At 36.9% G+C, this 27,851-nt stretch overlaps 1 protein-coding gene across 4 annotated transcripts in view; it reads right to left on the bottom strand.

Annotated features, from left to right (window-relative positions):
• The window catches only part of PPP3CC (protein phosphatase 3 catalytic subunit gamma), a gene marked incomplete at its 5' end in the record, with an annotated part of 89,598 nt that overhangs the window by 7,854 nt on the left and 53,893 nt on the right, over window positions 1–27,851 (bottom strand). For 2 of the 4 annotated variants that reach the window (XM_079706503.1, XM_079706502.1), the window contains 8 exons: window positions 1,748–1,845; window positions 2,469–2,550; window positions 13,733–13,804; window positions 14,543–14,668; window positions 18,355–18,449; window positions 18,679–18,756; window positions 21,494–21,633; window positions 23,413–23,558. In XM_079706503.1, the coding sequence (XP_079562629.1) occupies window positions 1,748–1,845; window positions 2,469–2,550; window positions 13,733–13,804; window positions 14,543–14,668; window positions 18,355–18,449; window positions 18,679–18,756; window positions 21,494–21,633; window positions 23,413–23,558 (837 nt within the window). Of the gene's footprint in view, window positions 1–1,747; window positions 1,846–2,468; window positions 2,551–3,480; window positions 3,508–13,732; window positions 13,805–14,542; window positions 14,669–18,354; window positions 18,450–18,678; window positions 18,757–21,493; window positions 21,634–23,412; window positions 23,559–27,851 lie in introns of all 4 variants that reach the window. The other 2 variants (XM_079706504.1, XM_079706505.1) reach the window with 2 other exon arrangements.

The raw sequence follows: 27,851 nt of genomic DNA, 5'->3' as shown, positions 1-27,851 counted from the left end.
TGGGATCTTCCCGGACCGGGGCACGAACCCGTGTCCCCTGCATTGGCAGGCAGGCTCTCAACCACTGCGCCACCAGGGAAGCTTTTTTAGTTTACCATGATGTCTGTGAGATTCAACTATGTTTTTGCATGTATTCATAATGTTATTTTTTATTGCTGAGTAAATTCCATTGTATAAATATAACACAATTTATCTATCTATTCTACTATTGATGGACATTTTGTTGTTTCCCATTTTGGACTATTATGAGTAAAGCTAAGGTGAGCATTCTTATGCACATCCTTCGGTGGACATATGCACTAATTTCTCTTCGATAGAAACCAGGCTTGGGGGCTTCCCTGGTGGCGCAGTGGTTAAGAATCTGTCTGCCAATGCAGGGGACATGGGCTGGAGCCCTGGTCCGGGAAGATCCCACATGCCACGGAGCAACTGGGCCTGTGAGCCACAACTACTGAGCCCGCATGCCTAGAGCCCATGCTCCACAACAAGAGAAGCCACTGCAATGAGAAGCCCGTGCACCGCAAGGAAGAGTAGCCCCTGCTCGCCGCAACTAGAGAAAGCCTGCGCGCAGCAACGAAGACCCAACGCAGCCAAAAATAAAATAAAATAAACAAACAAACAAAAAAAACAGGCATGGATTTGCTGGGTTGTAGGGTAGACATATGTTTTGCTTTATTGCCCAACAGTTTTCCAAAGTGGTTGAACCAATTTACAAACCTACCAGCAATGTATCTAGTTTTAGTTCTCCACAAACTCATCAACACTTGGTATAGTCACACGTAGTGGTATCTCACTGTGGTTTTATATCCATTTCCCAGATGAGTAACTATTTTAAGCACCTTTTCATATGCTTTTTGGCCATTTTAATACCCTCTTTTGTGAAGTGTCTGTTAAAATCTTTTGACCATTAAAAAAATTGGGTTGTTTTGTGTTTTTCTTATTGAGTTGTACTTTTTTTTTTGCCACGGGGTGCGGCATGAGGGATCTTAGTTCCCCGACCAAGGATCGAACCCATGCTCCTTGTGATGGAAGCGTGGAGTCTTAACCACTGGACCACCAGGAAGTCCCTGAGTTGTAGTTCTTTATAGACTCTGAATATAAGTCCTTTGTCAGACATATGTACTGCAAAAATCTTCTCCCAGTTTATGGTTTGTCTTTTTCCTTTCTTAATCATGAATTTCTGTGAATACACATTCTTAATTTTCATGAAAGCCATTTATTCAATTTTTCTTTTAAGGTTAGTATTTTGTGTGTCATATTTAAGGACTCTTTATCTACCCCAATGCCTAGTTTCCATACTTTCTTCCGGGAGTTTTACTGTCTTAGATTTTACATTTTTTTTTTTTTTTTTTTTTTTTTTTTTTTTTTTTTTTTTTTTTTTGTGGTACGCGGGCCTCTCACTGTTGTGGCCTCTCCCGTTGCGGAGCACAGGCTCCGGATGCGCAGGCTCAGCAGCCATGGCTCACGGGCCCAGCCGCTCCGCGGCATATGGGATCCTCCCAGACCGGGGCACGAACCCGTATCCCCTGCATCGGCAGGCGGACTCTCAACCACTGCGCCACCAGGGAGGCCCGATTTTACATTTATTTTGATTCAGTTTTTGTGTATGGAGATCCATTTTCCCCCAGAGATAGATATCCAGTTGCTTTAGTACCATTTATTGAAAGAAGCCCTACGTTTCAATTTGACATTGACTGCTAGGTAACGGGAGCACACCGTCCATGAAAGGAGCATTTCTCATACTCACCTGTCTCAATAGTCTGCTTTCCTCCTGAGAGTACACCCAAAGGGAGGGTACCTGTAGGAGTCAGGCCCTTCAGAGTCAGCACACTCTCACTCTCTTCCCTGCAAAGGAAGATCAAAGCCCAGGGTTAATGCTAGGGTGTCTACCGCTCAGTACCTACAAAGATACTTGAAAGAAGTTAAGAAAAGATGCCCAGAGATGGAGGATAGGTTCTCCTTCTCCCTATCCCTTCCCTGACCCAAAGAAAGGGATGTTTTCTGTAAATATTCCAATTAACAACAATTAGCCAGGTCTTGCTTTTCAATTAAAGCCATTTAATAATCAGGTGCTGTTCTAATGTTTTCCATATATTACCCCATATAATCCTCCAAAGAACCCTGTAAGGCAGATGTGCTATTATCACTCTTTTACAGACCAGGAAAATGAGGCACAAGATCACACAGCTGAGGAGATGCAGAGCCAGGATCTGAACACGGGCAATCTGGCTCCAGAATCCACACTAAATCACTGCACTCACTGCACTGTATCTAAGCTCATACCAAATAAATGTTTGCCAGGCATTTCTAGGCACTTTAACATGTAGGTCTGATTCAAACTGTACTCAACCCAAAGACCAACAGTTCTAATACCAAACTCCAATTCTAAAAAAACTGTTCTGAAATCAACTTCTAAATTACTCTCAAAATGCTTTTATCCCACAGTGTAATGACAGAGTTATCCTTACCGAAGAATTGAAAAGACCCGTGCCATCTTCCCAATGGCTCTGATTTTATTCTTGATGATCTCCTTTCGAACTGTAGTGCCTCCTTAGAGAATACAAAGAATAAGTGAGTTAAAGGAATATGTTAACAGGTTAGTTTTTAAAAATGCAGGATGAAGCGTCTTTCTAAGTTAAAGAAATTGTTTTTAAAAAAGAGATCAAGGCCTAAGTTTGTTTAAACAAACCAAAGTCCCAGGAAGTTGTAAGGAGCAAGAGAAAAAAAAAAACAAAAAAAAACCCAGAAGAGAGAAAAAAAAAGATGATGTAAAAAATGGAGGGGCCACAAAAAAGACAGACTGAGTGGATCTATGAGGTAGGAACTTATCTGTGGTTCTGAAATGTAGAACACAGGGAAGAATTAAATACACACATATAAACAAAGGCAGCTGCTACAGCAAAGATCTCTTTTGAGAATGCTGTGGGCCACCTCAGGATGCAGGGTTTAGCCTGCCAGATGGCAAGTGATGACTTGAGCAGTTGTCTTCTGCATGTAAACACAACACACAGCTAGCTCTCCTGAACTTAGTGAGAGCTGCTTTCATTTTACAGTCCTCACTTACTCACAAACTGGTGAGTTATTTCCTACCAGAGACAACTGTGCAGTATAAATTATGATGATGGGTAAGGTATTTTATAAAGCAACATCAAAAAAGTTAACGTTAAGACTTTATGGCCTTTTCTCATCCAAGGTTTAGGAAACAGCTCACACATGAGAAGCCAATGTCCAGGCATGCATCAGGTGACCGCATTCAAACGTCAGAAACTAAGAAATGTGGCCTCTCCTTCCTCGCCCCCCAGCTCTAGATATCCTGCAGGATCATACAGCAGGGTTCAGAGAAAACGTATACATTGAAACAGAAAGGGAGGATGGAGGGCCTGTCTGAAATTATTCAACTACAACTAAAAAAGTCTAATTAATAGATTGTGGTGGGACAGACAGCGAGTAGTAAGCTCATAGCACATTTTGGTCAGATACCTTTCTGATAGCTTGAAATGTAGTGATCTTCAGGGAGAAGAGACACCAAGAAACAAGGAGATGAAAATAGACATATGGGAAGAGAAATTTAAGTTTGCATGGAAGAGAGAAAAGAAAAAATCAAAGCAAAATGCAATGAGAGAAGCAGGCTTTTATCTTTATCAGCTCAGAAGAGACATCCTTGGTATCATGATAGAATATTAAATTACAGATTTCTTGCCAGGAGTGTTTCTATTTCTTAAAAGTTTTACATCAGTTGACATCTATTATTTTCCAACATATTCTATATCCCCATAGATCATGAAAATAAAATTAGACAAAGAAAAAGATATTATTTGTGGAACAAATAATGCTGAAAACAATGAATAAAAACAAAGGACGGAATGAACAGCTTACAAATCTCTTCATAAGAGCATCATGTTTTTATATAATGGATTCAATATCTTTTCATATCTTTCTAGAGATATAGTTTTTCCTTTTTTTTTTTTTTTTTTTTAGTTTTTCCATTTTTAAGTTTTATATTTTCTTCGGAATCTCAAGTTCATTTGAGTTGCTTTTTGCTGTTTTTGTTGTTGTCTTTCTTGGAGACTTTCCCGAGGAGTCCTATAATCCTTGGTGCCTGCTCATCATTAAGAATGCGGGACTAGGAAGCTTTCAGAGTTGCTGGTGAGCTGCTGACTTGGAGCTTTACATACACAGAATAACCAGGGTGGGTCTTTGTTAGGGAATTCTCTGTATCAGTACTGAGAATGCATATGGTCACTTAATTCACCTGTTTTTGGCACAGTATCGATGCCCTCAGTTGTATCCTGGTCCAGAAATTCTTTGCTTTATGCTTTTTAGAGGTTAGCCTGCAGTCTCGGAGAAGCAGCAGCTAGGACTTTAGCTGCCTTTCAAACAGCTTTTACCTCTACTCATTTTAGCTCAGCCCCCATCTCCCTCCTCCCCTCAACTCAAGGTCCCCAATTCTAGCAACTGCTGTAGGCTACCAATTCCTTTGCTTTTTGAGGACTCTGTACTGGAACTCAGTATTCCCCATTACGAAACTGGTCTTTAGCTTTCCTGAATCAGCCAAGTCAGTAATACTAATTCATTTGTTTTCCAGCTTCCAAAATCCCTACAGAAATCTCCACATTTTTGTAGGCTTATAAATTTGTAAAAATCTCTTCTATTGTGAAGTATGATAAACATACAGAAAAGTGCACAAAACAAATGTATAACTCAATGATTTATTAAAAGCAAATGGCCATATAACCAGTCAGGACAATAAACAGAACCCTGCCAGCACCCCCAGATTCCCCACCTTGGGCCCTTCCTAATAATTAGAGTCTCCCTCTTCCCAAAGAAAATCATTCTCTTGACTTCTATTGAAATCACTTTCTTGCTCTTCTTTATAGTTTTATCATTTAAGCATGTATCCACAAGTACAAGTTTTAATTTTTTTTAAATTTTATGTAATTGGAACAATCAAATAATGTATTTTTGTGTCTGGCTTCTTTTGCTCAACATTATGTTTGTAAGACGCATCCATGTTTTCCCTGTTCCTGTAGTTCACTGTCATTATTGTATACAATTCAACTATATGAATACGCCACAACTTATTTATCCTTTCTTCTGTCAGTGGTCATTTGGGCTGATTCCAATTTTTGGCTATGTTGAATTCAGCTGCTGTGAATATTCCAGTGCATTTGTCTTTGCTGCACATATTTCTCTTAAGTACATTCCTATAATTAGAATGCTCAGTTATAGGGTATGTATATGGTCAACTCTGGATAACAGTTTAGCATTATCTACTAAAGTGGATGTACCAATTTACACTTCAGTATATGAGCATTCCTGTTGCTACACATTCTGGCCAACACTTGATGTGATTCATCTTCACTTTTAGCCAATTTGGTAGGTGTGTAGAATCATCCATTGTGGTTTTAATTTGCATTATCATGATGACTAATGTGGTTGGATAACTTTTCATATTTTTACTGGCCATTTGGATATCCTCATTTGTGAAGTGCTCATTCAAGTCTCTTCTCACTGATCTGTAGTTCTTTATACATTCTGCATGAGCCATTTTTTGGTTGTGCAGCAAATATCCTCTCCCACTCTGTAGCTTGTCTTTTCACACTCTTTTTTTACATTTTAATTTAATTTTATTTATTTTTTTCCACCCCGCCGCATGCGGGATCTTAGCTTCCTGACCAGGGATCGAACCTGTGCCCCCTGCAGTGGAAGCATAGAGTCTTAACCACTGGACTGCCAGGGAAGTCCCTTCACACTCTTTAAATAGAGTCCTTTGATAAATACAAGTTCTAATTTTTTAATGTAGTCCAATAGTTTCCTGTATCGTTAGTGCTTTTTGTGTCCTGTTCAAGAAACTTTCTTCTATCTCAAGGTCATGAACACATTCTATATTATAAATACTAGAAGCTTTATTGTTTTGCCTATCATACTTGAATGTATTAATCCATCTGGAATTTATTTTTGTTTGGAATATGATAGGGGTCAGGTTTAATTTTTTTCTCAAATAGATATCCCCAAACCATACCAATAGCATCATTTTCCTATTACTCTGCAGTGCCACCTCTAGTGTAAATCAAGTGTCCATATATATGTGGATCTATTTCTGGATTCTCTGTTCTGTTTCATTGCTTGTCTGTACTTGCACTAATAATTCTAGTTAATTTAGCTTTGTAATAAATCTTGATATCCTATAGAACAAGTTCTCTCACCTTATTTTTCTTCAAGACTTTAAGTATTTCCATGTGAATTTCAGAAACTATCCTTAGTATTTCCATATAAGTTTTAGGGTCAAATTGTCTGTTAATATTTGACTTTGTATTGAATCTGTAGATCAATTTGGGAATAACATATCTTTATAATATTAAGTCTTCCAATAATCTATGAACATGTTATTTCTTTCTACTTATTTAGATGTCCTTTAATTTTTCTAATAACGTTTTACAGTTTGTTGCCTAGAGGTATCACACATCATCTGTTAGATTTATTGTTAGGAATGACATTGTCAATGGCATCTTTTTAAAAATTTCATTCTGTTTGTTGCTGGTAAACAGAAATACGAACGACTTTTGCTTTTTTTTTTTTTTTTTTTTTTTGTAGCCGTATGCGGGCCTCTCACTGTTGTGGTCTCACCCGTTGTGGAGCACAGGCTCTGGACGTGCAGGCTCAGCCACCATGGCTCACGGGCCCAGCCGCTCCGCGGCATGTGGGATCCTCCTGGACCGGGTCATGAACCCGTGTCCCCTGCATCGGCAGGCGGACTCTCAACCACTGCGCCACCAGGGAAGCCCGATTTTTGCTTTTTGACTTTGTATCCAGCAGCTCTGCTGCATCTGCTTATTGATTCACATAAATAATCTATAGACTCTTTTAAATTTCCACTATACACAATCTTATTGTCTATAAATGATGATCGTTGTTTCTTCCTTCCCAATCTTTATACCTTGCATTTCTTTTTCTTGCATTATTGTACTGGCTATAACTTCTAATATGATATTGTAAAGAGGTATGGAGAGCTGGCATGTTTGTCTATTCCCAGTCACTAAGGAAAGCTTTCAATATTTCACGTATGACGTTCGCTATCGATTTTCACAGATATGTTTGTTTGTCAGATTAAAGAATTCCTTTCTAAGCCTAGTTTAAGAGATCTACTGTAAATGAAACATGAATCTTATCCAATGCTGTTTCTACATCTGATGAGGTAATGATTTTTCTCTATTTTTTTCTTAATGTAGTGAATTATACTGGTTGACTGATTGAGTTTTTAAATAAAATTTTTTTATTTTAGAATAGTTTTAGATGTACAGAAACGTTAAGATAGCATAGAGAACTCCCTTGTACCCCTCACCCAGTTTCCAATATTATTAATATCTTACATTAGAATGTGCTCAATGAATTTTGAATGTTAAATCTTCAAACATTTTATTTGAGTAAGTTATATTCTTCCAGAAATCTACCCATTTCATCTAAGTTTTAAATTATACTGGTATAAATTTATTCTTGTTATTTTTCTTAATATCTATAGGATTGGTCGTGATGTCTCCTTTTTCAGTTCTGTCATTGGTTATTTTTATCTTATCTTTTTTACTTCATAAGTCTTGCCAGGGATTTATCCATTTTATTAGTCTCTTGAAAAGAGTACATTCTGGTTTTACTGCTCCTCTATCCTCTATATTTATATTATATTATATATCCTCTATATTTTATTTATTTATTTATTTTGGGGGGCTGCACCGCACAGCTTGTGGGACCTTAGTTCCCTGACCAGGGATCGAACCTGGGCCCTCAGCTGTGAAAGCGTGGAGTCCTAACCACTGGACCACCAGGGAATTCCCTACATTATATTTTATTTTCTGTTTTCTTATGCTACTCTTAACTTTTTATTTCATTCCACCTCCTTTCTTTAGGTTTAATGTGCTATCCATTTTTTGCCTTTAACTTCCTGAGATAGATGTTGATTTTTCACCTTTCTTCTTTTCCAATTTATGCATTTAAGGCTACAAATTTTCCTCTATGCATGGCTTTAGATGCAACCCTCAAGTTTTGTTGTTCTATTTTTTTCTTCCAATTTATATCATTTTGTATTTAAGCACTGATTTTACAAAATGTGGTATAAAGGTGAACTAAATTTACAACTTAATTTGTTCATGTAAATTGCCTTCAAAATACATTGCAGCTAAGATGTATATAAAATTTTACAAACATTTGGAAGAAATCACACAGAAACAGTTGCTTTTTCAACAAACTTGGCTAATTTCACATCCCTTGTGGTCAGTCCCCCATGGACATGTGAGGTGAGGGGCATATGGACCTTGTTGTACACACTGAAGCATTCTGGGTGATGATTCATCTTCTCTGCTTGTAGGGTAACTTGAGACATAAAGCCAGATGCCTGATTACAATATTTGAAAGAGAACTCCTTGTAGATGGCATCTCTCTCACTTAATTCTGACCATCCTGCTGCTTTAAGGTCAAGTATAACTCGGTTCTTCTCCTCTGCTGTCAACCAGTGAACATCTGCTGAGGTTCTGGTTCCAGCCCCAAACCCAGGCCTGCCTGGTGCACTGCCTGCCCTCAAGTTTTAATATGTACTGCTTTTTATTTTCATTCAGTTCAAAATATTCTGAAATTTTCATTGTGATATATGACCCATGGGTAATTCATTTCACTTCATTTAATTTAATTTTATTTTAATTTTTGGCTGATCCATGTGGCACACAGGATCTTAGTTCCCCGACCAGGGATTGAACCCGCGTCCTCAGCAGTGAAAACGTGAAGTCCTAACTACTGGGCCGCCAGGGAATTCCCCATCTTATTTTTGTTTTAGCATTTATTTCACGTAATATTAATCTATCTACAACAGCTTTTCTTTGGTTAGTATTTGGACTATATATTTATTCTCCTTTTACTTTCAAATTTTCTGTATCTTTATGTTTTAGATCTGTCTCTTATAAACCATCATAAAATGTTTTTTAAAAAATCTTACCTGACAATCTGTCTTTTATTCATTTACATTTAATGAAGTTGCTGATAAATTTATCAACATAATTTATTCTATTTGTCCTAGTGTTATAGGTACCTTCCCTCCTTTCTTGCCTTCTAGGTTATTTTTTTTATCATGCCATTTTTTCTATAACTTAAAGGGTACATAGTTTTGTTGTTTTTTTTTTGCGGTACGCGGGCCTCTCACTGTTGTGGCCTCTCCTATTGCGGAGCACAGGCTCTGGACGCGCAGGCTCAGCGGCCATGGCTCACGGGCCCAGCCGCTCCGCGGCATGTGGGATCTTACCGGACCGGGGCATGAACCCGTGTCCCCTGCTTCGGCAGGCGGACTCTCAACCACTGTGCCACCAGGGAAGCCCAAAGGGTACATACTTTTTAAAAAGCCCTCCTTTCTTGAAAATTACTCTTATACCATGCATCTCTTATCAAAGTATAATGTTAACAGGTACTTTTCTCCTCTCCCCAGATAATACAGCATCCTCACACACTTTAACTCTATCCCACTGCCGACTATTATTGTCATATATTTTAATTGTCTTTTAAATCCAACAAAAATTATTATTGTTTAATAAGGTCTAAATTCACTTGATTTACCCACATATTTTCTACTATTTGTACTCTTTATTTCTTCCTGACTCTCCAAGCTTCCATCTGGTATTTTCCTTCTGTTTGAATAATATTCTTTAGAATTTCATTTAGTGTGGGTCTCCTGGTAATTCTCTTCGTACCTTTTTTAAAGGGAGGAATAGCTGAAAAATGCTTATTTCTTCTTCATTTTTTTTTTTTTTTTTTTTTTTTTTTTTGTGGTACGCGGGCCTCTCACTGCTGTGGCCTCTCCCGCCGCGGAGCACAGGCTCCGGACGCGCAGGCCCAGCGGCCACGGCTCACGGGCCCAGCCGCTCCGCGGCATGCGGTATCCTCCCAGACCGGGGCACGAACCCGTGTCCCCTGCATCGGCAGGCGGACTCCCAACCACTGCACCACCAGGGAAGCCCTCTTCTTCATTTTTGAAGGGTATTTCTGCTAGGTATAGAATTCTAGATGTACCAATTATTATCTTTCAGTGCTTTGAATATGTCATTCCATGGTTTTCTGCTTCCATTGTTTCCACTGAGAATCTACTGTCAGTTTAATTGTTCTCTTTTGAAAGTAATCGATTTTTTTTTTCCTGGCTGCTTTAAGATTTTTTTCTTTGTCTTTCACCTGAAGCACTTTTACTATGATGTGCTTAGATATTGTTTTCTTTGTATTCATTCTGCTTTGGTTTGGGGGACTTCTTCAATCTGTGGCTTAACTTGTCAGTTTTAGAAAAATTTCAATCCATTATCTCTTCAAATACTGGTTCTACCCCATTCTCTCTCTCTTCTCTAGGATTCCAAACACACAGGTGGTACCTATTCACTGTATACTCCATGTCACGTATACTTTTTGGGGTATTTTATTTTTTCTTTTTGTGATTTATTCTAGGTTGTTTCTTCTGACCTATATTCTAGTTCATTTATTCTTTGTTTAGCTTTATTGAATCTGCTATTAATTCATCTGCTGTGTTTTTTATTTTTCATTCCTAGAATTTTCTTTTTGTGCTTTATTAACTCTGCTCATCCCTTTTTATAATTCACAGTCCTCTGCCAAAATTTTTAATCTAGTCTTTTATGTTCTTGAACAGTTAGCATTGTTTTATTTTTTAGAATAGTTATTTTAAAGTTTGGTCTGATAAAGCCAGTGTCTGGAGAACCTGAGGGTCTGTTTTTACTTTTTGCTTTTTCTGCTGGTTCTCATTCATTTCATTATGTCTCCTCATATGCCTAGTTATTTTTGGTTGTGAGCCATGTATTATATTTGAAAGACAGTTTGCAGTAGTTTAAAGTTCCACGTAATGCTACCTTAGTCTAAAGCGGTTTGCTTTTGCCAGATGCTTGGGACTACCTTATTTAAATTTCAGAGACTGAAATGACTTGAAGACAGGCTGTAGTCCCTTCCAGGGCATTCTATTTCCAGTTCACCCTTACTCTTATATAGATGCAACATTTGGGGGTCCCAAACCAATGAGCAGAAGCTTACCAGCACTCAATTCATCTTTGGCAAGTCAGGAACCCCAACTTTTTTTAGCTTCTATCAAGAGGGCTGGTCAACCTCTCAGCCCCCTCTTTTGATATTCATGAATGCCTTTAGGAGGAAATTGGTCCCATACCTAACCAAATGTCTTATATCTCTGGATTTATGCCTTTTTCCAGATCTCTACTTGGTAATTCTTTATTACTTTCTTAGTTTTCTGAGTGCCTTTGAATCAACTTTTTAAAATATTTTGTCTAGCTTTTCTAGTTGTCTTAAGAGCCAGGATTGATTTAAACTATCTGTCTGGCATTACTAAAGTGAAAATCCTTAGTTTATATCACTTAGATAAAACCAAAATTGTACTGTAGTTTTAGTGTGGTTTCAGGAAGGAATGGAATTAGAAGTGTGTTCAATTCACCAGCTTAACCTAACGGTTATTCTTCATTTCCTTTCAGACAAAAAGTTTTAAAATCCTGTATCAGCTTACACCCACATACCTTGTAAAAAATGGGAGTAAGAGGATTCTATCCATTTACTTTTGTACTTAACATCTAATACACTTTCCATATCAGCACCAACAGCTCTACGCCATTCTTTTATTTTTTTAATAGTTGTACTTCATACCACAAATATTTACCTACTATGCTCATTGCACTATACTTGGCTTTAAGGTGATAATGGTAAGCAAGAACGAATTTTGTCCCAGCACTCAGGGAATTTACTGTTGAATGACTTAACAGTATTAAGTCACTTAGTAAATACATTAACATATTAATCCTGTAACAGTATAAATAAATGTAAAATCGCAACTTTATCAAATGCTAAGAAGTTAGCACCATTGATATGAGAGCATGACAGGGGTGTTGGTTCTAGTCAGGGAGATCAGAAATATCTTCCATGACGAAGTAACAATAAGCTGAATAGGAACTAACTAGAAGAGAAGGGGAGAAGAAAGGAGGCTTACAGAAGGGAAATAATATTCCATGTGGAGAATCTATCATATGGATATAGCGTGACTGATTTACCCAGCTCTCCACTGAGGGATATTTAGACTGTTTGACTCTTTTGCTACTACAGATGATACTTCAATAAATATATCCAAATAAATATATTTGGGCATAATTTAGTAAGCATGTCCTTATGATAATCAAGGATACATACACACAATAGAGTTAATACATACAATAGAGTTCACAATAATTTCCATTTCCACTTAGATTTAAATATAAAATTTACTAGATGTATTTCTTACATATTTCATCCTTTCCTAACTTAAATTCTTTGTTTTAATTTTCACTTGGCTGCACTATTTTCTCAAGACCTGGTTCCCTGCAGTGATCTACTATCCCATTCATAAAGGTAAACACAAGCTATGCTCCATCTGCTCTGCAACTTCAATGTGGAATCTGAAGCATAAGTATGTATAGGACTCTCATCTATATTCTCAAAGTAAGCTAGGCTTTCTCCACTATGTACATAGCTCATCCTAACAGCTGAGTGAATCACCTTAGCATAAGCTTGGGGAGAATGAGACGGTCAGAGGTTTGTGCTAAGGTGCTACCATCTCTCCAGAATCTTCTGCATTCTCAGATAAGTTAGGGCCTATCTTTAAAATCAAACCTCCTGAAACATATTAGGGAAAAAATACTTGGCTATGTGTACAACAAAATGTAACTATATAAATATCGCTCACAGGCCAATAAGAAGAAAAACAAACAAACATGCACATAACAGTAGAAAAGTGGGCAAAATAAATGAATTGACAACTCATAAAAAGAAATAAAGGTGGTCAATAAATACAAGAAAAAAACTTCATTAGTCATCATAAAAATAAATATTTAAGTTAAAAAAAACAGCAGACTATAAAAATTATAATAAATAGTATTGGAGAGAACACTGTGAACTATGTATCACATACACAAAATGTAAACTGTGAACTGTAAACTATAAAGCTTTTCTAGGTCATCTGTATCCAATTTAAAACTGTAAGTACTAATTGACACAAATTTTCAATTTCTAGAAATTTATCCTATGGAAATAATCAAGAAAGTGTTAATTTTCATTTTCTAGTATTGTTTTCCTTTCTTTCATACCACATATCAATATTTGACTCATATGCATTGTTTGTTTGTTTTCCCACCACCAGAATATAAGCTTTTTGAGAGCTTAGGACCTATACAATTGTTGGCACATATAAGGCATATAATAAGCATTGGTTGTTGAACAGAACAGGCAAAGATCTATCTATAAAATTTTTCAAAACTGTGGGGTTTTAAAAGAAAATTTGGAAAAAATCCAATATCCAACAGCAGGGGATTGGATAAAAGAAAGAATGACTGACATGGATAACTATGTAACCATTAAAAAGTAGTCTACAAAAAACCCAGGAAATGTTTGTGAAACTATCACATGACTTCATTTTTGTTTAAAAGAAAAAAGAGGAAAAAAAGACACCAAAAATGTATTTATATCAAGATGTTAACAGTGGATATCTATGAGATGGTAGGATTATGGGTGACTTTTTTTTCTTATTTATGGTTTCCTGTATTTTTCAAATTTTATTTTTCTACAATGAGCAGAACTCTTTTTTTAATTAGACAAGGAAAATTATTCACAACAAACTAAAACCAAAACCAAAACTTCTTCGTTTCTGATTCAAAGGAGGAAAAGGCAAGTTTACCTTCAATTTCATCATCGGAAATCAATTCATCATCAGAGCATATGTTGAGAATGTTAACCAGCATCTCTGTGACTAGATGATAAGATAAAATAACTCAAAATTTATATAATTAATAAGGTACTTTCTCTAAAATGATGTGGATATATAAACATACATGTTAAATAAACATAGATAAAAATGATTTGTCATTTTGCTATTCAGAGTAGCTGTAAGGAACAGCATTAAATGCAGACCTTCAAGTTTATATAGATTTGGGGGAGATTACTTGCTCCAGTTAAAGTATGGAGTCTTTGAAGATTCCATTGAATACTTACTACTTGATTTCATTAGACTGCTGCCAGAGCCTTTTCTTCACTGATATACATATGAAAGGATTTCCTCCCATTTTACAAAGAAGTTAAGCCACCAGGCCTATGTACAACAGGCTTATATATTTGCATAGCTTATTTGTATAGGTGCACAAATAAAATTCCAAGAAAAATAATTCCTATTTAAATCTCTTTATCACTGCAGAAATCACTGAAGGAATGGTTATTTTATTGTTACTTATGTTATTTTAACATCTTGATTATAGGACGACAGCTATTTTAAATTGATATTTAGAATAAGAAAAGCATAATCAACTAGAATTACAATTTAAAAACCAATTAAGTGTCACTTAAAAATCTTTGTAGAGAACAATGAAAATAGAAAACATTTCTGATAACTTTAAGAAAAACATTTCTGAACCATCAGAGGACTCGTGCAAATATAAGCGTGCTCAGTCACTAGTTAGGACAACTGATGGTCCAGATGCTTTAGCTCTCTTACCTTTTTCCCCAACAAAAGGCAAAGACCACGTAAAAACATCCATAAAGTTTGGAAGCCAGTATGGGTGTGGAGAACAGTTAAACTGCCTGATATTCATGACATTGTTTTCATATTTTAACACAGCAGCTAAAAAGGAAAAAGGAGGAAAGTCTGGCACAGAGGAAAATGACATGGCAACTGGTACACTTTGTACAGCTGTGTACCTACTATGCAGAATTCAAGAACTTACTTTCCATTTATAAATTCAAGACAGATGGAAAATCTTAAAAATCTTATAAAACTTATATAGTTCATTCTTTTAAGAATTATTCCAAGAAACAAAGTTACCTGAAGAGCTCTTATATATAATAAAAGTACAAAAGAAACTAAGCTCTGAAACTTCAAAGGGTCTTGCACAGTAACTATCTATAGAAATCTCAGATTCCACATGAGAAAAATTTCATCATAATTTCCCTTTATAGGCCAAGTGGTTACAATTACAACTTTCCTCTGAGGGCAAACATTTCTCATTAAATGAATACAGCCTGTTTTCCTAGTCATTAGCCAGAGCCAAAGATTTTATAAACTTTTTAGGAGTTTATAACTAGTAGTTATTAATTCATAGTGGGGGATACAGATAGATGGTAAACTTGGAGCAATTTAATAAGGTTCAAAGTAGATTAAATCATCTCTGCATACAGTATGTGAAGAAAAAAATGCCCATCTCTCCTATACACAGTTAGTATATTGCTCACACTCTATAAATGTTTAATATTAACCAGTTCATATATATATTTTGGTATCAAACTGATTTTCTTTATATTTAAAACTTTTAAAAATCCAATCCCTTAGTTTTCATCACCAGCAATGCAATGTGGCTTGCATTATTCTCTTAATCATTCTTACTATGATCATAAATAGAATAGGGTATAATAGTTCTCTAGAAATGACAGTTATAGGTCATCTCCTGATTCCTGTCTCTTTGCTTATTGCAGGATAGCCTAGTATTCTCAAAATTAAAGTCACTGGATGTTTAAAATGTACACCATAGATTATAAAGAAAATATATGAAAATAGGATTTTCAGCTTTTAAGAAGCTTCTAATGCTGGTTACAATGTACATGTCCCATTATTTTCAAGTATATGTATTTTACTTAGGTTAGATGAATATGTAAATATTCAACAACTCCCTCAATCTACACAAGAAAAAGAGGTGGGAGGTGGACACAAAAATAGAAATAGAGATGTTTAAAAATCATGACTTAAAGATCTTTCATGTAACCAGTGGAACTAAGACATGCCTGTTGGTACCAATAAGTCTAAAGAATATACAAGAAAGAAAAACAACAGTAAAAGAAAGAGAAGAAGGAAAGGGGGATAGAGTTGCCTTTTTCAAGAAAAGAGGTACTTGTGTGGTGAATAACTGAGCACCACCAGAGATTATTTTAGATGCCACATGCTCCCCTCCCCCCGGCCAAAGGTTAAGAAACAACCAAGGAAAATAAGATTGTTTCAAGGTAAAGTATGTTACCAATTATGTCAAAGCCAACAAAAAACTCAGAATCAACTGTGACTTTAACAGTTTACTAAAGGAATAATCAAGAACAAGACCAGATTAGAATATGGCAAAGAATGAACTGGCAGTTAGTAAGCTAGTAAAGTGACTGCTGATTTAGATGACATGTTTCAGATTAGCACACTGATAAATCCACTGGGCAATCAATAGACACTTTTTTTTTTTTTTTTTTTTGGTCAATGCTGTGCAGCTTGCAGGATCTTGGTTCTCCAACCAGGGATTGAACCTGGGACCCTGGCAGTGAAAGCGCCGAGTCCTAACCACTGGACTGCCAGGGAATTCCCTCAATAGACACACTTTTAATAGTAAGGTTAATAAAGGAAGTAAGAAGGGAAAGTCTTCATCATAGATAAGAGGACTAGGGACACTGTCCTTGAGGAAGTTTGACAACATAAGTGGCACATACCATTCATAAGGGAGGAATCGAGAACAAAAACTAAGTCTCTAATGTATTGGAAATATTAGGAAAAAGGAAATAAGAAAGAATGGAGTTAGGGAGAAGCAGAGTATTATAGGATAGCTAAGACTCAGGAAAGATTGACGAGTAGCAAAAAGGAAATATAAGACTGGAAGAGAATTTAAGTCAAAGAAATGTCTTTTTAAAATGGACAGCAAGTCACTAAGGACATTCAGAGATAACTGTTCCAAAACAGACTGAAATGAGATGTGTCACTTCATAGTCTACTCTGAAATAGAGGAAGTAGTAAATATGTTGTGGACCTCTTTTAAACTTCTCTCCCAAACTGCATATACAAGATATGACTATAAAGTAATGAGACTTAAGAAACCACCAACGACAAACACACCAGACCTTATATATCAGATGAGTGTGGTCCTTTGCTGTAATCACACCAGGCACAATAACAGTAGAATGTTATAGTAGTAGAGCAATTTATAGTTTGACCAATGCTTTTAATATTCATTTTGATTATTCCAACTTATCTCCAACAAGCCTATATCACAGTTATTTTAAGGACAAACTGAGGCTCAGAGAAGTTAAGTATCTCATTAACTGTGAATTTAAAAGTGAAGCAGGACTAGACTAGGATTTCTGACTCCTAGCTCGGTGCTCTTATCAATATACCTTGCTGCCTTACCGTATATTTAATCCAAAGATGCTGCCATCACTCAAAACGTTTCTGGAACTCCTCCTTTGGAATTGCCTCCAGAGCCATTTCATAAGCAACACAAGAAAAACCAGTCTCATTACCTTATAATCATACCTTGTTCCTGACCCCAAATGGTATCGTCTAGCTTGATCACTCACCTTATTCATCAGTCTTGACTCCGAATGACTTTTGGCTGTTCCAAAAATCAAATCCACCCTCAAAGGACGAAGATTTCCCATCATTGAGGATAATCAAAAGAATGTGTCGCAGACTCTGAAGGCAATGCCAAAAGAGGAGTTCCAAAAATGTTTGAACAACGGGCAGCATTGTTGGAATAAGTGTATAACCTCCCAAGGTAACTACCTTGAAGGGACAATACTCACTTGGATATATTTGTTCTGGCATGTTTGTTTAAAAGTTCTATTATTTTATAGTCATACAACAAAATAGTTACAGAGGAGGTTTTTAAGTAGACCACTGCCCTGATACAAAACTTATGAACTAGGAACTATAAAAGTTAAATTTAAAAAAATGACTAAAATAGACTAAAAGTCTTAGAATTTCTGGATCAAAAGGCATGTGTATATCCAATTATCTTTTTTATATGGGAAACTGAGGTTAAGAAAGATCATATGACTTACCTAAAGTCACACTATTAGTTTCTGGCAGGGCTTGGACTAAAATGAAGATTTTTCTGACTTTTTGTAGAGTATTCATTCTAACTGTATCATTTCTTAAGAGCAAAAACAGCTTAACGGACAGGCATTAAAACACTAAACAGTGACATCTTATTGAGGTAGTACTGTTATAAATAAATTAAATTCACCAAAACCAATAATTTATGCTGACTGTTCTAACCTGAACCTGAAGTAATTTATTCTTCTTATATTTTGATTCAGTCATACAAATCAGACCTATTTTTGTAATCATTATTTATACTCACAAAGAGCCCAATAATCCTTAGGAGATGAAAACCAAGCAGAAGCCTAAATGCTAAGTTTCTTGGCCTTTGTTTCAATTAAGACCCATTTTTTTCTTATTTAAAATTTATATATATTCAGAAAATTACCTATGCACATACATATTAAACTAGAGCTCACATTTACTCACTCACAAATTCAAACTCAAATATTGCTGGTTTCCTTTACCTTTATTGTTATAGACATCTAGGTAATTGGGGGCAGAGAAAATAGTAATGAGTGATGGAAAGCCTGTCGTTTGGCTCTTCCTGTACATTCGATACCTGGAAGAGAAATGACAGCCCGTCTGTCTTGAGGTTAAAGGCAAAAACTCTGCAGTGCTGTTTGGTACAGTTGGTTGTTTTGTTTTTGTTTTTTTTTGGCCACACCACACCACAAGCAGGATCTTACTTCCCTGACCAGGGATTGAACCCGTGCCCCTCTGCAGTGGAACGTGGAGTCTTAACCACTGGACCACCAGGGAAGTCATGGTACAGTTTTAATGTAACTTACCCAGCATCTTGGGCTTCATGGGCTCTGATTATTGATAACAGATTATTGTTCTGCAAAAATTCACAAACTGCAGGGTAACTGAAAAAGAAAATAGAAAACACAAATCCAGAATTAAAACACTTGTTTTTTAATAGGAGAAAGGGGAAAAGTCAAGACGAAATGAGTTGAATTTGTTTCAAAATTATAGGTTTTCATTACCACTGAACTTTTATTAATAGCTTAGCAATCATCACTCTTGTTTTTCCATGTCACTGATATTCCTCATTCCAGATCAAGGACACAGATAACAGACAACCCTAGGACAGAAGAGCTCCCCCACCTTTTTTTTTCTTAACCCACAACAATAATAATACACCACCAAAACTTTTCTTGGTATCTTGATATAAAAAGAAGTATCACAGCAGTGTGTGTGTGTGTGTCTGGGTGTGTGTAGTAGGTGCTAAAAACTGAACACACAATTTTCAAACTGTCAAACGGTTAGAAAAGTTAAAGAACCTACTTATAGCTTCACAGGTAATATCAATATCAAGATGATATTATGCAGGAATATTTCAGGAGTAAATACAAATACTATATCCAACCTAATTCAAATGAAAGGTATGATATTTGCATCTCTCCTATTGTATTCTTTTAGCACTAGTACCTTTCTGAATGGCAAATGTTTGATACGAAGAACTGGAGAATACAAAATTATCCTGGAATTATCCAAGTGTTAATTATTTAATTTACGTTTAATATTTGTTTCTTATGTTCATTAGAAAAAAATAAGTTTTAAAATAGGCTGCACATTCACATGGCATAAAATTAAAAGATATAAAAAGTTATACAGTGAAATGTCTCCCTCCATCTTACCTCTATCTTCCAGCTACCCTGAAGCAACCAATGTTCTTGGTTTCTTTGAGTGCCCTTTCAGAGATACCATATTCAATTTCAAGCAATTATGCACACACATATGCACAGCCCCCCTTTTAGAAATGTCATCAGATGGTACACATAGCTTTTTACTATGTCTTCTTTTTCACTTTACACTAGTGATTATTCCAATCAGTATAAAAGGATTTGTTTTCTTTTTTTCATTTTTAAAAAACAGCCTCATTGCATTGTCTGGTACATTCCACTGTCTGGATGTACAAGCATTTATTTAACTAGTCTCCTAATGAACGTTTAGGTTGTTTAAAATCATCATCATAAATAATGCAACAATGAAAAACTTGTACATGCATTTTACACGTTTTCAAGTACAGTTGATTCCTATCATTTGCAGTAGCTCTGTTCTATAAAGTTGCTGCAAAAACTGAGTTAGTGAATACTGAACGACTGCTCCTAGGGGAAATACAGGGTTACGGTTCTGTGAGCCTCTGGTCACAACGTTTTCGTCAACTAATCAACACATAACCTTGTTTTATGTGTGTTTCTGTGTAAAGTCACCTTATTTAATGTATATTGTTGATTCATTAACATGCGACTCATGGCCAACAGTGCCATAACTCATTCCTGAATGGAGCTTATATAACACATCACAGCCTTCTTGCACATAGGAACACTAGATAGCACTTCAGCAGTATGCTTGGGGCCATTTTAAACAGCAAAACACCAACCAAAACTGTGGGAAATGTTTCACTAAACAGACCACAAAAAGAATACTTGCTTCCAGTAGGAGAGCTGAAACAAGAGGCAGAGCAGCTGCACGTTCAACCTCAGCCGGAACGTGCACACAGGGTGTCTCAAATTTTCCGTTGCTCTGTACACTTGAATGTCTGTGAATGACTGGAAGTGTTGTGAGTGTTGATTCCAGGGTTACAAATAAATCTTAGCAAGTAGGCAAATTTGCAAATCAGAATTCGTGAATAATGAGGACTGACTGTATAGCCACAGGATTACATTTTAGAAGTAGGAATTCTGGAACAAAAGCCATGGCCATTTGTAATTGAGAGATGTTGTCAAGCTCACTGCCATAGAAATTGTACCAATTTATAATGTGCTAAAAATAAAAAAGTTTTATGTTCTTTATTTTAAGCAATGTAAAGAGAAGTAAAATTTAAATGACTTCATCATATTAGTCGCTACTAAAGTTGGCAGAATGGAATGAAAAAAGTTTACTTAGAAGAATGTTAAAACTATGGCTAAACTGAGGCTTCCTTTTGTGTGCAGGATTTCATTTAATGAATGCATTATCTTAGGCAATTATCAAAGATTTTTCAGGGTACTAAATACAGGTATTATTTATCAGAATAAAATATTGGGATTTTAAAAAAATTCAGGCTTCAAACTTCCCTGAATCTCCCTAGTTTGGAGTGGCAAAGCACAATTAAAGCTCACATATGAGATTTAAGACAACAACCAACTTCCAGGAAATGTCCTGGGCTTAGTTCACAATGTCCTGTTCTTTTTATATCTTTGCCAATATCAGTGGTTCCAAAAGCTGGAGAGCTTTTTAAAAAAAATAACAGGATTCCCTTGTCTCAGGCTTACTGAATCAGAATCTCTGAGGGAAGAGCCAAGAAATCTTTATTTTTAAAAAAAGTCAATAGATGATGTTTGGGAACAAATAATCTAGGTCATTTAGAGTCAGACAACAATATTTAAGCACTGCCTGATGTTCTATTCAGTCGTGTTCAGTATATTACACTTATTAGGGCATAATACCTAGTAAAATATAAAAAACAAAACAGTTTTCTGCCTTCAGTTAATCAAAAAATTAAATAGAAGTCCCTGAGCTACACAAATTCAAGATACAAAATATGTAGTTAAAAATAATTTGATAAAATATGTTACAATTTCCTTTTTCTAATTTTCTAACTGAGGATTAGCTTACCTGTAAAAATAAGAGCACCCTCGGACCGTGTTGTGGGTATAGTGTTCCAAGGTCTTTTCATTGCCATAATCCTCTGAGGGATCAGACCAAAGCAGGTCACACACTGGCCCAAAGGCTGGAGGTTCTTTAAACCTGTCTAACTAGAAGACACGTAAAAGCCAAAAGAAGAAAAATCATGAAAGCAAAAGAGCTTTTGGAAAATGGTATGGGTCAAAAAACACCTTTCCACCCATAAGAATGTATTAGGAGAGTGGGCGGTAAGCCCCTAAAGAATTTTCCTTTAGGAAGAAAATGAACATTTAATAAATGTAGATACAATTTTTATTTATTTTTGGTATTAAATTTTAATAAATATCCCTATCCCTACAGTAGAAAAGGACCTCCTTACATCCTAATCTTAAAAGCGGTGCTCATTTAATTTGAATATGAAATCCATCACTATAGAAACATACTATTTATTTGAAAGACCCTGTAAAGTTTATTTCAATTGCCTAGGTGAGCCAATGTTACCATGAGAGCAGGAAGGGTTTTGCAATGGTTCTGTTCATTGTTTATCTCATTCCAATGGAGATTTCTTTATTTTAAAGAATGCTAGTTTTATTTTGCAAAAGGCTTTCATCCTTTCCGTTCTATTCAGTGGAGGCATTTCAACATAAGTTATTAACTCAAGCCTTTAGTCACTTGCTGCTTTAGTTAACGCATGAAAGCCAAGAGAAAACAAGTAACTAGGGTACCTGAATAAGAAGAGGACCTCTACTAAGTGAAAGGGGAGCTTTTTATTAATACAATTGATTCAGAATTGTAAAATTCAAGATTTACTATGTAAAAGAGAAATGTTGTTTATTTAATAACAATACGGCAGCAGAAAAAGCTGTGCATACAGGCATACCCTCTTACCTTGAGGATAGTAACTTTAATTCAGAGAAAACAGTTTTACAAACAGAAAATTTTTTAGTTTCTGTACCTATATAAGAGAGGTAAGAGAATACAAGGTACAGAAGAGAAGATGGTGATGTAGAACAATATAAGTGAAAAAAGACTGATCACCTTTTTTCAGTCATGAAGATACACAATCCTGAAAATCGTAATTACCAACTAAGGCAAGTGTAGCAATTAAACTCTATCATCTGAAATGTCAAAGTCAATGAATTCCAGAGCTGGGAGAGTCCTCAGACCATCCATTTCAACGTCCTCATTTTACAGAGAAGAAAATCTAAGAGGTTAAGTGATTTGGTAAAGGTTACACAATTAATGGCAGTACAGGGATTAGAACCCTGGCTTTCTTCCTTCCTTACTGCTACATAATTTAAAGTTTCAGGGTTATACTCAAAATATGTTTCTAGTTGGTAAAAGCACAGACTTCGTTAAAAATTAGACATTTTCTGGGCTTCCCTGGTGGAACAGTGGTTAAGAATCCGCCTGCCAATGCAGGGGACACGGGTTCGAACCCTGCTCCAGGAAGATCCCATGTGCCGGGGAGCAACTAAGCCCGTGAGCCATAACTACTGAGCCTGCACTCTAGAGCCCGCGAGCCACAACTACTGAAGCCTGCATGCCTAGAGCCCGTGCTCCGCAACAAGAGAAGCCACTGCAATGAGAAGCCTGCGCACTGCAACGAGGAGTGGCCCCCGCTTGCTGCAACTGGAGAAAGCCTGCGCGCAGCAACGAAGACCCAATGCAGCCAAAAATAAATAAATAAAATAAATAAATTTATTTAAAAAATTAGACATTTTCTGAAAGATATATAGGAAAATGTTAACAGTAATTGCCCAATGACAAGATCACAGGTGATTTCCATTTTCTTACTTTTAATTATATGTATTTAAAAATTTTTAGCAATAAAAACATATTAGTTGACTGTAATAAAAAACAAAATTAAAAGCATATTTACTCCATGAGACTAATGAAAGATTACTTACTTTCCGAATGTCATCTAAACAAGTAATTTCAGGTGACATTCCTCCATGTACACACAGAAACTGCTGGTTTAAGAGGGCAGCAAGAGGAAGACAGTCAAATGTTTCCATACACGCATCATACACCTGTTCAGAATATTTGATTCGACCTATCAAAAAAGGAAAAACAAAGGAAGAGAGTTAAAATTTATCATACATGAAAAAGGATATATGCCAGTTGATTATGAAGCTACTCCAAAGCCATTTGTTACAGGCAAATTTGAAAACACAACCATCTTTGTAAAGATATTTCTGAAAAGTTGTGGATAAAGGGCAAACAAAATCTCCCTCTTTTTCTACAAGTGTGACCTTGGATTAACTTTCTAGCTCTGTTGTCCTGGAAACCTGATAAGGTGAGTGTAATCAGCTGTGTTATTAGGCAACATTTCTTATGGCAAAAATTACCCAATTACCTGGCGGAAGCTATAGCTTTGGGCTTCTCTGAGTGCCGTGACTCATAAGGTATGTCCCTCGTGGGACCCTGGAAGCTATGCCAATAAAGCTTTTACAAGAGATACTGGCACTTGTGGTGCATGAGGCTTCTAAGCCAGGGTGGCTCCCTAATCTGCCCAACGTGGATACTGTTTCCTTGCACCTGAGCTGTGACTAGGAGAGGGTGGGAGAAAGGGAGGCAAAAGGCAGAAAAGCTCCAGACTGCGGCATGTACTTCTATGAGGACTACTCCAGGAAAAGGGATGGCTGATGCTGACCTTCCTGAACTGTACTCTTCTAGGATGGATGCCATGTATGCCCCATGGTCTCTCGTGAGTCTGAATATTTTGTGGGGTCTAAAAAGACTTCCTGGTGGTATTGAAGATATATAAATAGAAACTGAAGTTTTAGACGTCATCAACAAGATGTCAATAATATTTTTGCTCATGATTTTTAAGGTCTTCAAGCAAATTATGTCCTGATTTTATTTTATGTAAAAATGTTCATCTCAGTGAACTGTATTCTGATGTGGTTGTCATTTTGAGGCTACAGAACAAAAAAACACTCCAGTGGGCAGACAGTGGGTTGGCTTCCACAATTATCTAAAAAGAACAGGTCATGAAATAATAGTTGGCAGATGGCTTTAGTTTAAAGAGAAAGGGAATGTTTTCTTCTTTGGCCTTGGGTTCAAAAAGCCAATATGCTAGGAGGTGCATACTGGTGGAGATGGCCACAAGTTATACAGGCAGGCAGCCCTACAGAACTGTGAGCTCCTTCTCTTCCAAGATGCTGTGAAGATGAGACAAAGCCTACAGGGCCCAGAGAACAACACTATAGCAAGTGAGTCAGATTATCTAGTTGGTAATTATTTCTGTGTTTATTTTCTTCTTGTAATCTCCATGCTTTTAGAAAAGACATGTTCAAGCATCAGAGCCTGGTCTTGGCAAGGCTTTGAGGAATAATATGAAGGGTGATGTGTCCAGATTTGGGCCAGAGTGCAGATCCCTAAAGGGAAGGTGTAACCAGTGGACCACACTTAAGGTGCTTCATCCCTGAAGGTGAAGACTGTCTATTGCCAATACTGATCAGGATTTGAGGGCATTAAGGGAGGCTGTGAGCTCCTTTTATAAACTTTTAGAGCATTCTGTATTACCACAAAGGCAGTTAAGATCATCTATTTCACAATATATGCTAACTCTATTATGACATCCAAGTTAATAAGAGCCATGTCTTCTGCATCTTTTTATCTCCTTGCAATTACATCCTTATATTCTGCTTTGTATCTGAGCACTACACGTTTGGCTATCTCAGAAGTAGACCCAGCAATGGCCAAAAAGTGTGTTAAAGGAAAAAAAATCAAGGGAAAAAACCCTTTCATTTGTGGCCAGTGATTGATTTTTTCTCCTGTAAATCCATGGAGTCAGAGTTTCCCCTGTTGCCAACATCAATAAGGAATTCCTTTGTAAGAGTCCTAAGGTTGCATATAGGCAGGGATTTTAATTAGTTATTAATTCATGCTCCAAATACCATGTTACATCAATAAGATGCCTTTCAACCCAAAGAATGACTCAAAAGAGTTCCTTAGCCTACTTCCAGAAGACTACCAAGTCTGGAGAAAGACAGAAAGTAATACAGTGTCTTAACCCATTTTGTAAATTAAAACAGGAAGTCACAATGGGCTTCCCTGGTGGCGCAGTGGTTGAGAGTCCGCCTGCCAATGCAGGGGACATGGGTTCGTGTCCCAGTCCAGGAAGATCCCACATGCCGCGGAGCGGCTAGGCCCGTGAGCCATGGCCGCTGAGCCGGCGTGTCCGGAGCCTGTGCTCCGCAATGGGAGAGGCCACAACAGTGAGAGGCCCGCGTGCCACAAAAAAAAAAAAAACGCAAAAAAAAAAAAAACAGGAAGTCACAAATCAAATTAAACAAAACGCACAACCACAATGGGTTACAGAATGTTACCATTTTAATTTTCTTAAAGTTTATGAATATGTATATAAATACCAACATTTTTTATTTTCTGAGGGGTTAGATTGAAGATGACTTAGTTTAGCTGTATTTTCTAGGATGGATATATAATCCTTGTATAGTAATATTTATTGTTATATCACCTTTATTATTGAAATCTGTTGAAGGCTCACAATGTACCTGTGCCATCAGTGAGTTAAGTGCTCAACACAGTGGAATGGAGTCTGGAACCTGACTGCCTGGATTCGAACCTCAGCTCCGCCACTTACTAGCAATAGTACTTTGGACGAATTACTTGACTCTCTGTGCCTTTACTTCCTCATCTATAATATAGGCCTAACATAATACCCACCTACATTACAAGGTTGCTGTGAGGATTAAATTAATTCACATATGTAAAATGCTTTGAATAATGTGTGACACAAAGTTGGTTAACCAATAAAATTACCTTATTTTATCCTCACTGAAACCCTGTGGAGTAGGTACATTATCTTCATTAAAAAGCTGAGGAAACTGGGCTCACTTGTCCAAAGCTGCAACTAGTAAGTGGCAGAACTAGAACCTGTTCATGCTCTTAACATGATGCAATACTCCTCCCAATCATTAGTTTTTTTTTTTGTTTTTTTTTTTTTTGCGGTACGCGGGCCTCTCACTGTTGTGGCCTCTCCCGTTGCGGAGCACAGGCTCCGGACGCGCAGGCTCAGCGGCCATGGCTCACGGGCCCAGCCGCTCCACGGCACATGGGATCCTCCCAGACCGGGGCACGAACCCATGTCCCCTGCATCGGCAGGCGGACTCTCAACCACTGCGCCACCAGGGAAGCCCCCAATCATTATTTTTAAATGAAATATTTAGTAGGAGAATCTAAAGAGCCAAATATATAATTACCAAAGGTTAAATTAGCTGACTCAAGTGTTTTATTTTCATGATAAGTTGTAAGATATATCCCATAATGAAGGAAACATGCACCTCAGCCATAGGATCACACGGATACAAGTTCTAACTAGTATCAATAATATAACATTAACAAAACAAAATTCTCAACAATATTCTTTGAAAGTAATTTTGAGAGTCAGCACTATTTGTAGGAAACCATGACCCGGTCTAAACAGTGATTATATATTTGTTTTAATTTTTATTTGTTTTCATTGTTTTTCTAAAACAAAGGTAATAGGTTCAAAAAAAAAAAAAAAGGTTCAGAATTAGTGCCTCCTCCCCCTCTTTGCAGGCAACTAGCTTCCTGGGTGTCTTTATAAAGATATTCTATGCATACATATGCAGATATGTATATTTATTCCATTTTCACAACATCCTTTTGTTTTTTAACATAAATGTAGAATGTGTACACTGTTTCGCTTGCTCTTTGGACTTCTTTTTTAATATAAATTTATTTATTTTGTTTTATTTATTTTACTTTTGGTTGCGTTGAGTCTTCGTTGCTGCATGTGGGCTTTTCTCTGGTTGTAGCAAGCGGGGGCTACTCTTCGTTGCGGTGTGCAGGCCTCTCATTGTGGTGGCTTCTGTTGCAGAGCATGGGCTCTAGGCGTGCGGGCTTCAGTAGTTGTGGCTCACGGGCTCAGTAGTTGTGGCTCTCGGGCTCAAGAGCACAGGCTCAGTAGTTGTGCCGCACGGGCTTAGTTGCTCCGCTGCTCGAACCCGTGTCTCCTGCATTGGCAGGCAGATTCTTAACCACTGCGCCACCAGGGACGCCCCTTTTTGGACTTTTCTTTTTTGGCTGCGCTGTGCAGCATGAGGGATCTTAGTTCCCGGATCAGGGATTGAACCCAGGCACCTGGCAGTGAGAGCATGGAGCCCTAACCACTGCACCGCCAGGGAATTCCCGTTTTTTGGACTTACTAACATATTTTGGAGATCATGCCATATCGTTATATGAAGAGTTTTGTTATTTTTAAAATATCTATATAATATTTCACTTTATGGATATACCACAATCTAACCACACCAATCTCTTGCTACTATAAGTAATGAACAATGGCAAACATTTG

This window comes from Hyperoodon ampullatus, assembly GCF_949752795.1.
Source record: "Hyperoodon ampullatus genome assembly, chromosome: 6".
In the NCBI taxonomy this organism is placed as follows: domain Eukaryota; kingdom Metazoa; phylum Chordata; class Mammalia; order Artiodactyla; family Ziphiidae; genus Hyperoodon; species Hyperoodon ampullatus.
The sequence above is the reverse complement of the archived record's forward strand: the minus strand, read 5'-3'. Positions and strand labels throughout refer to the sequence as shown.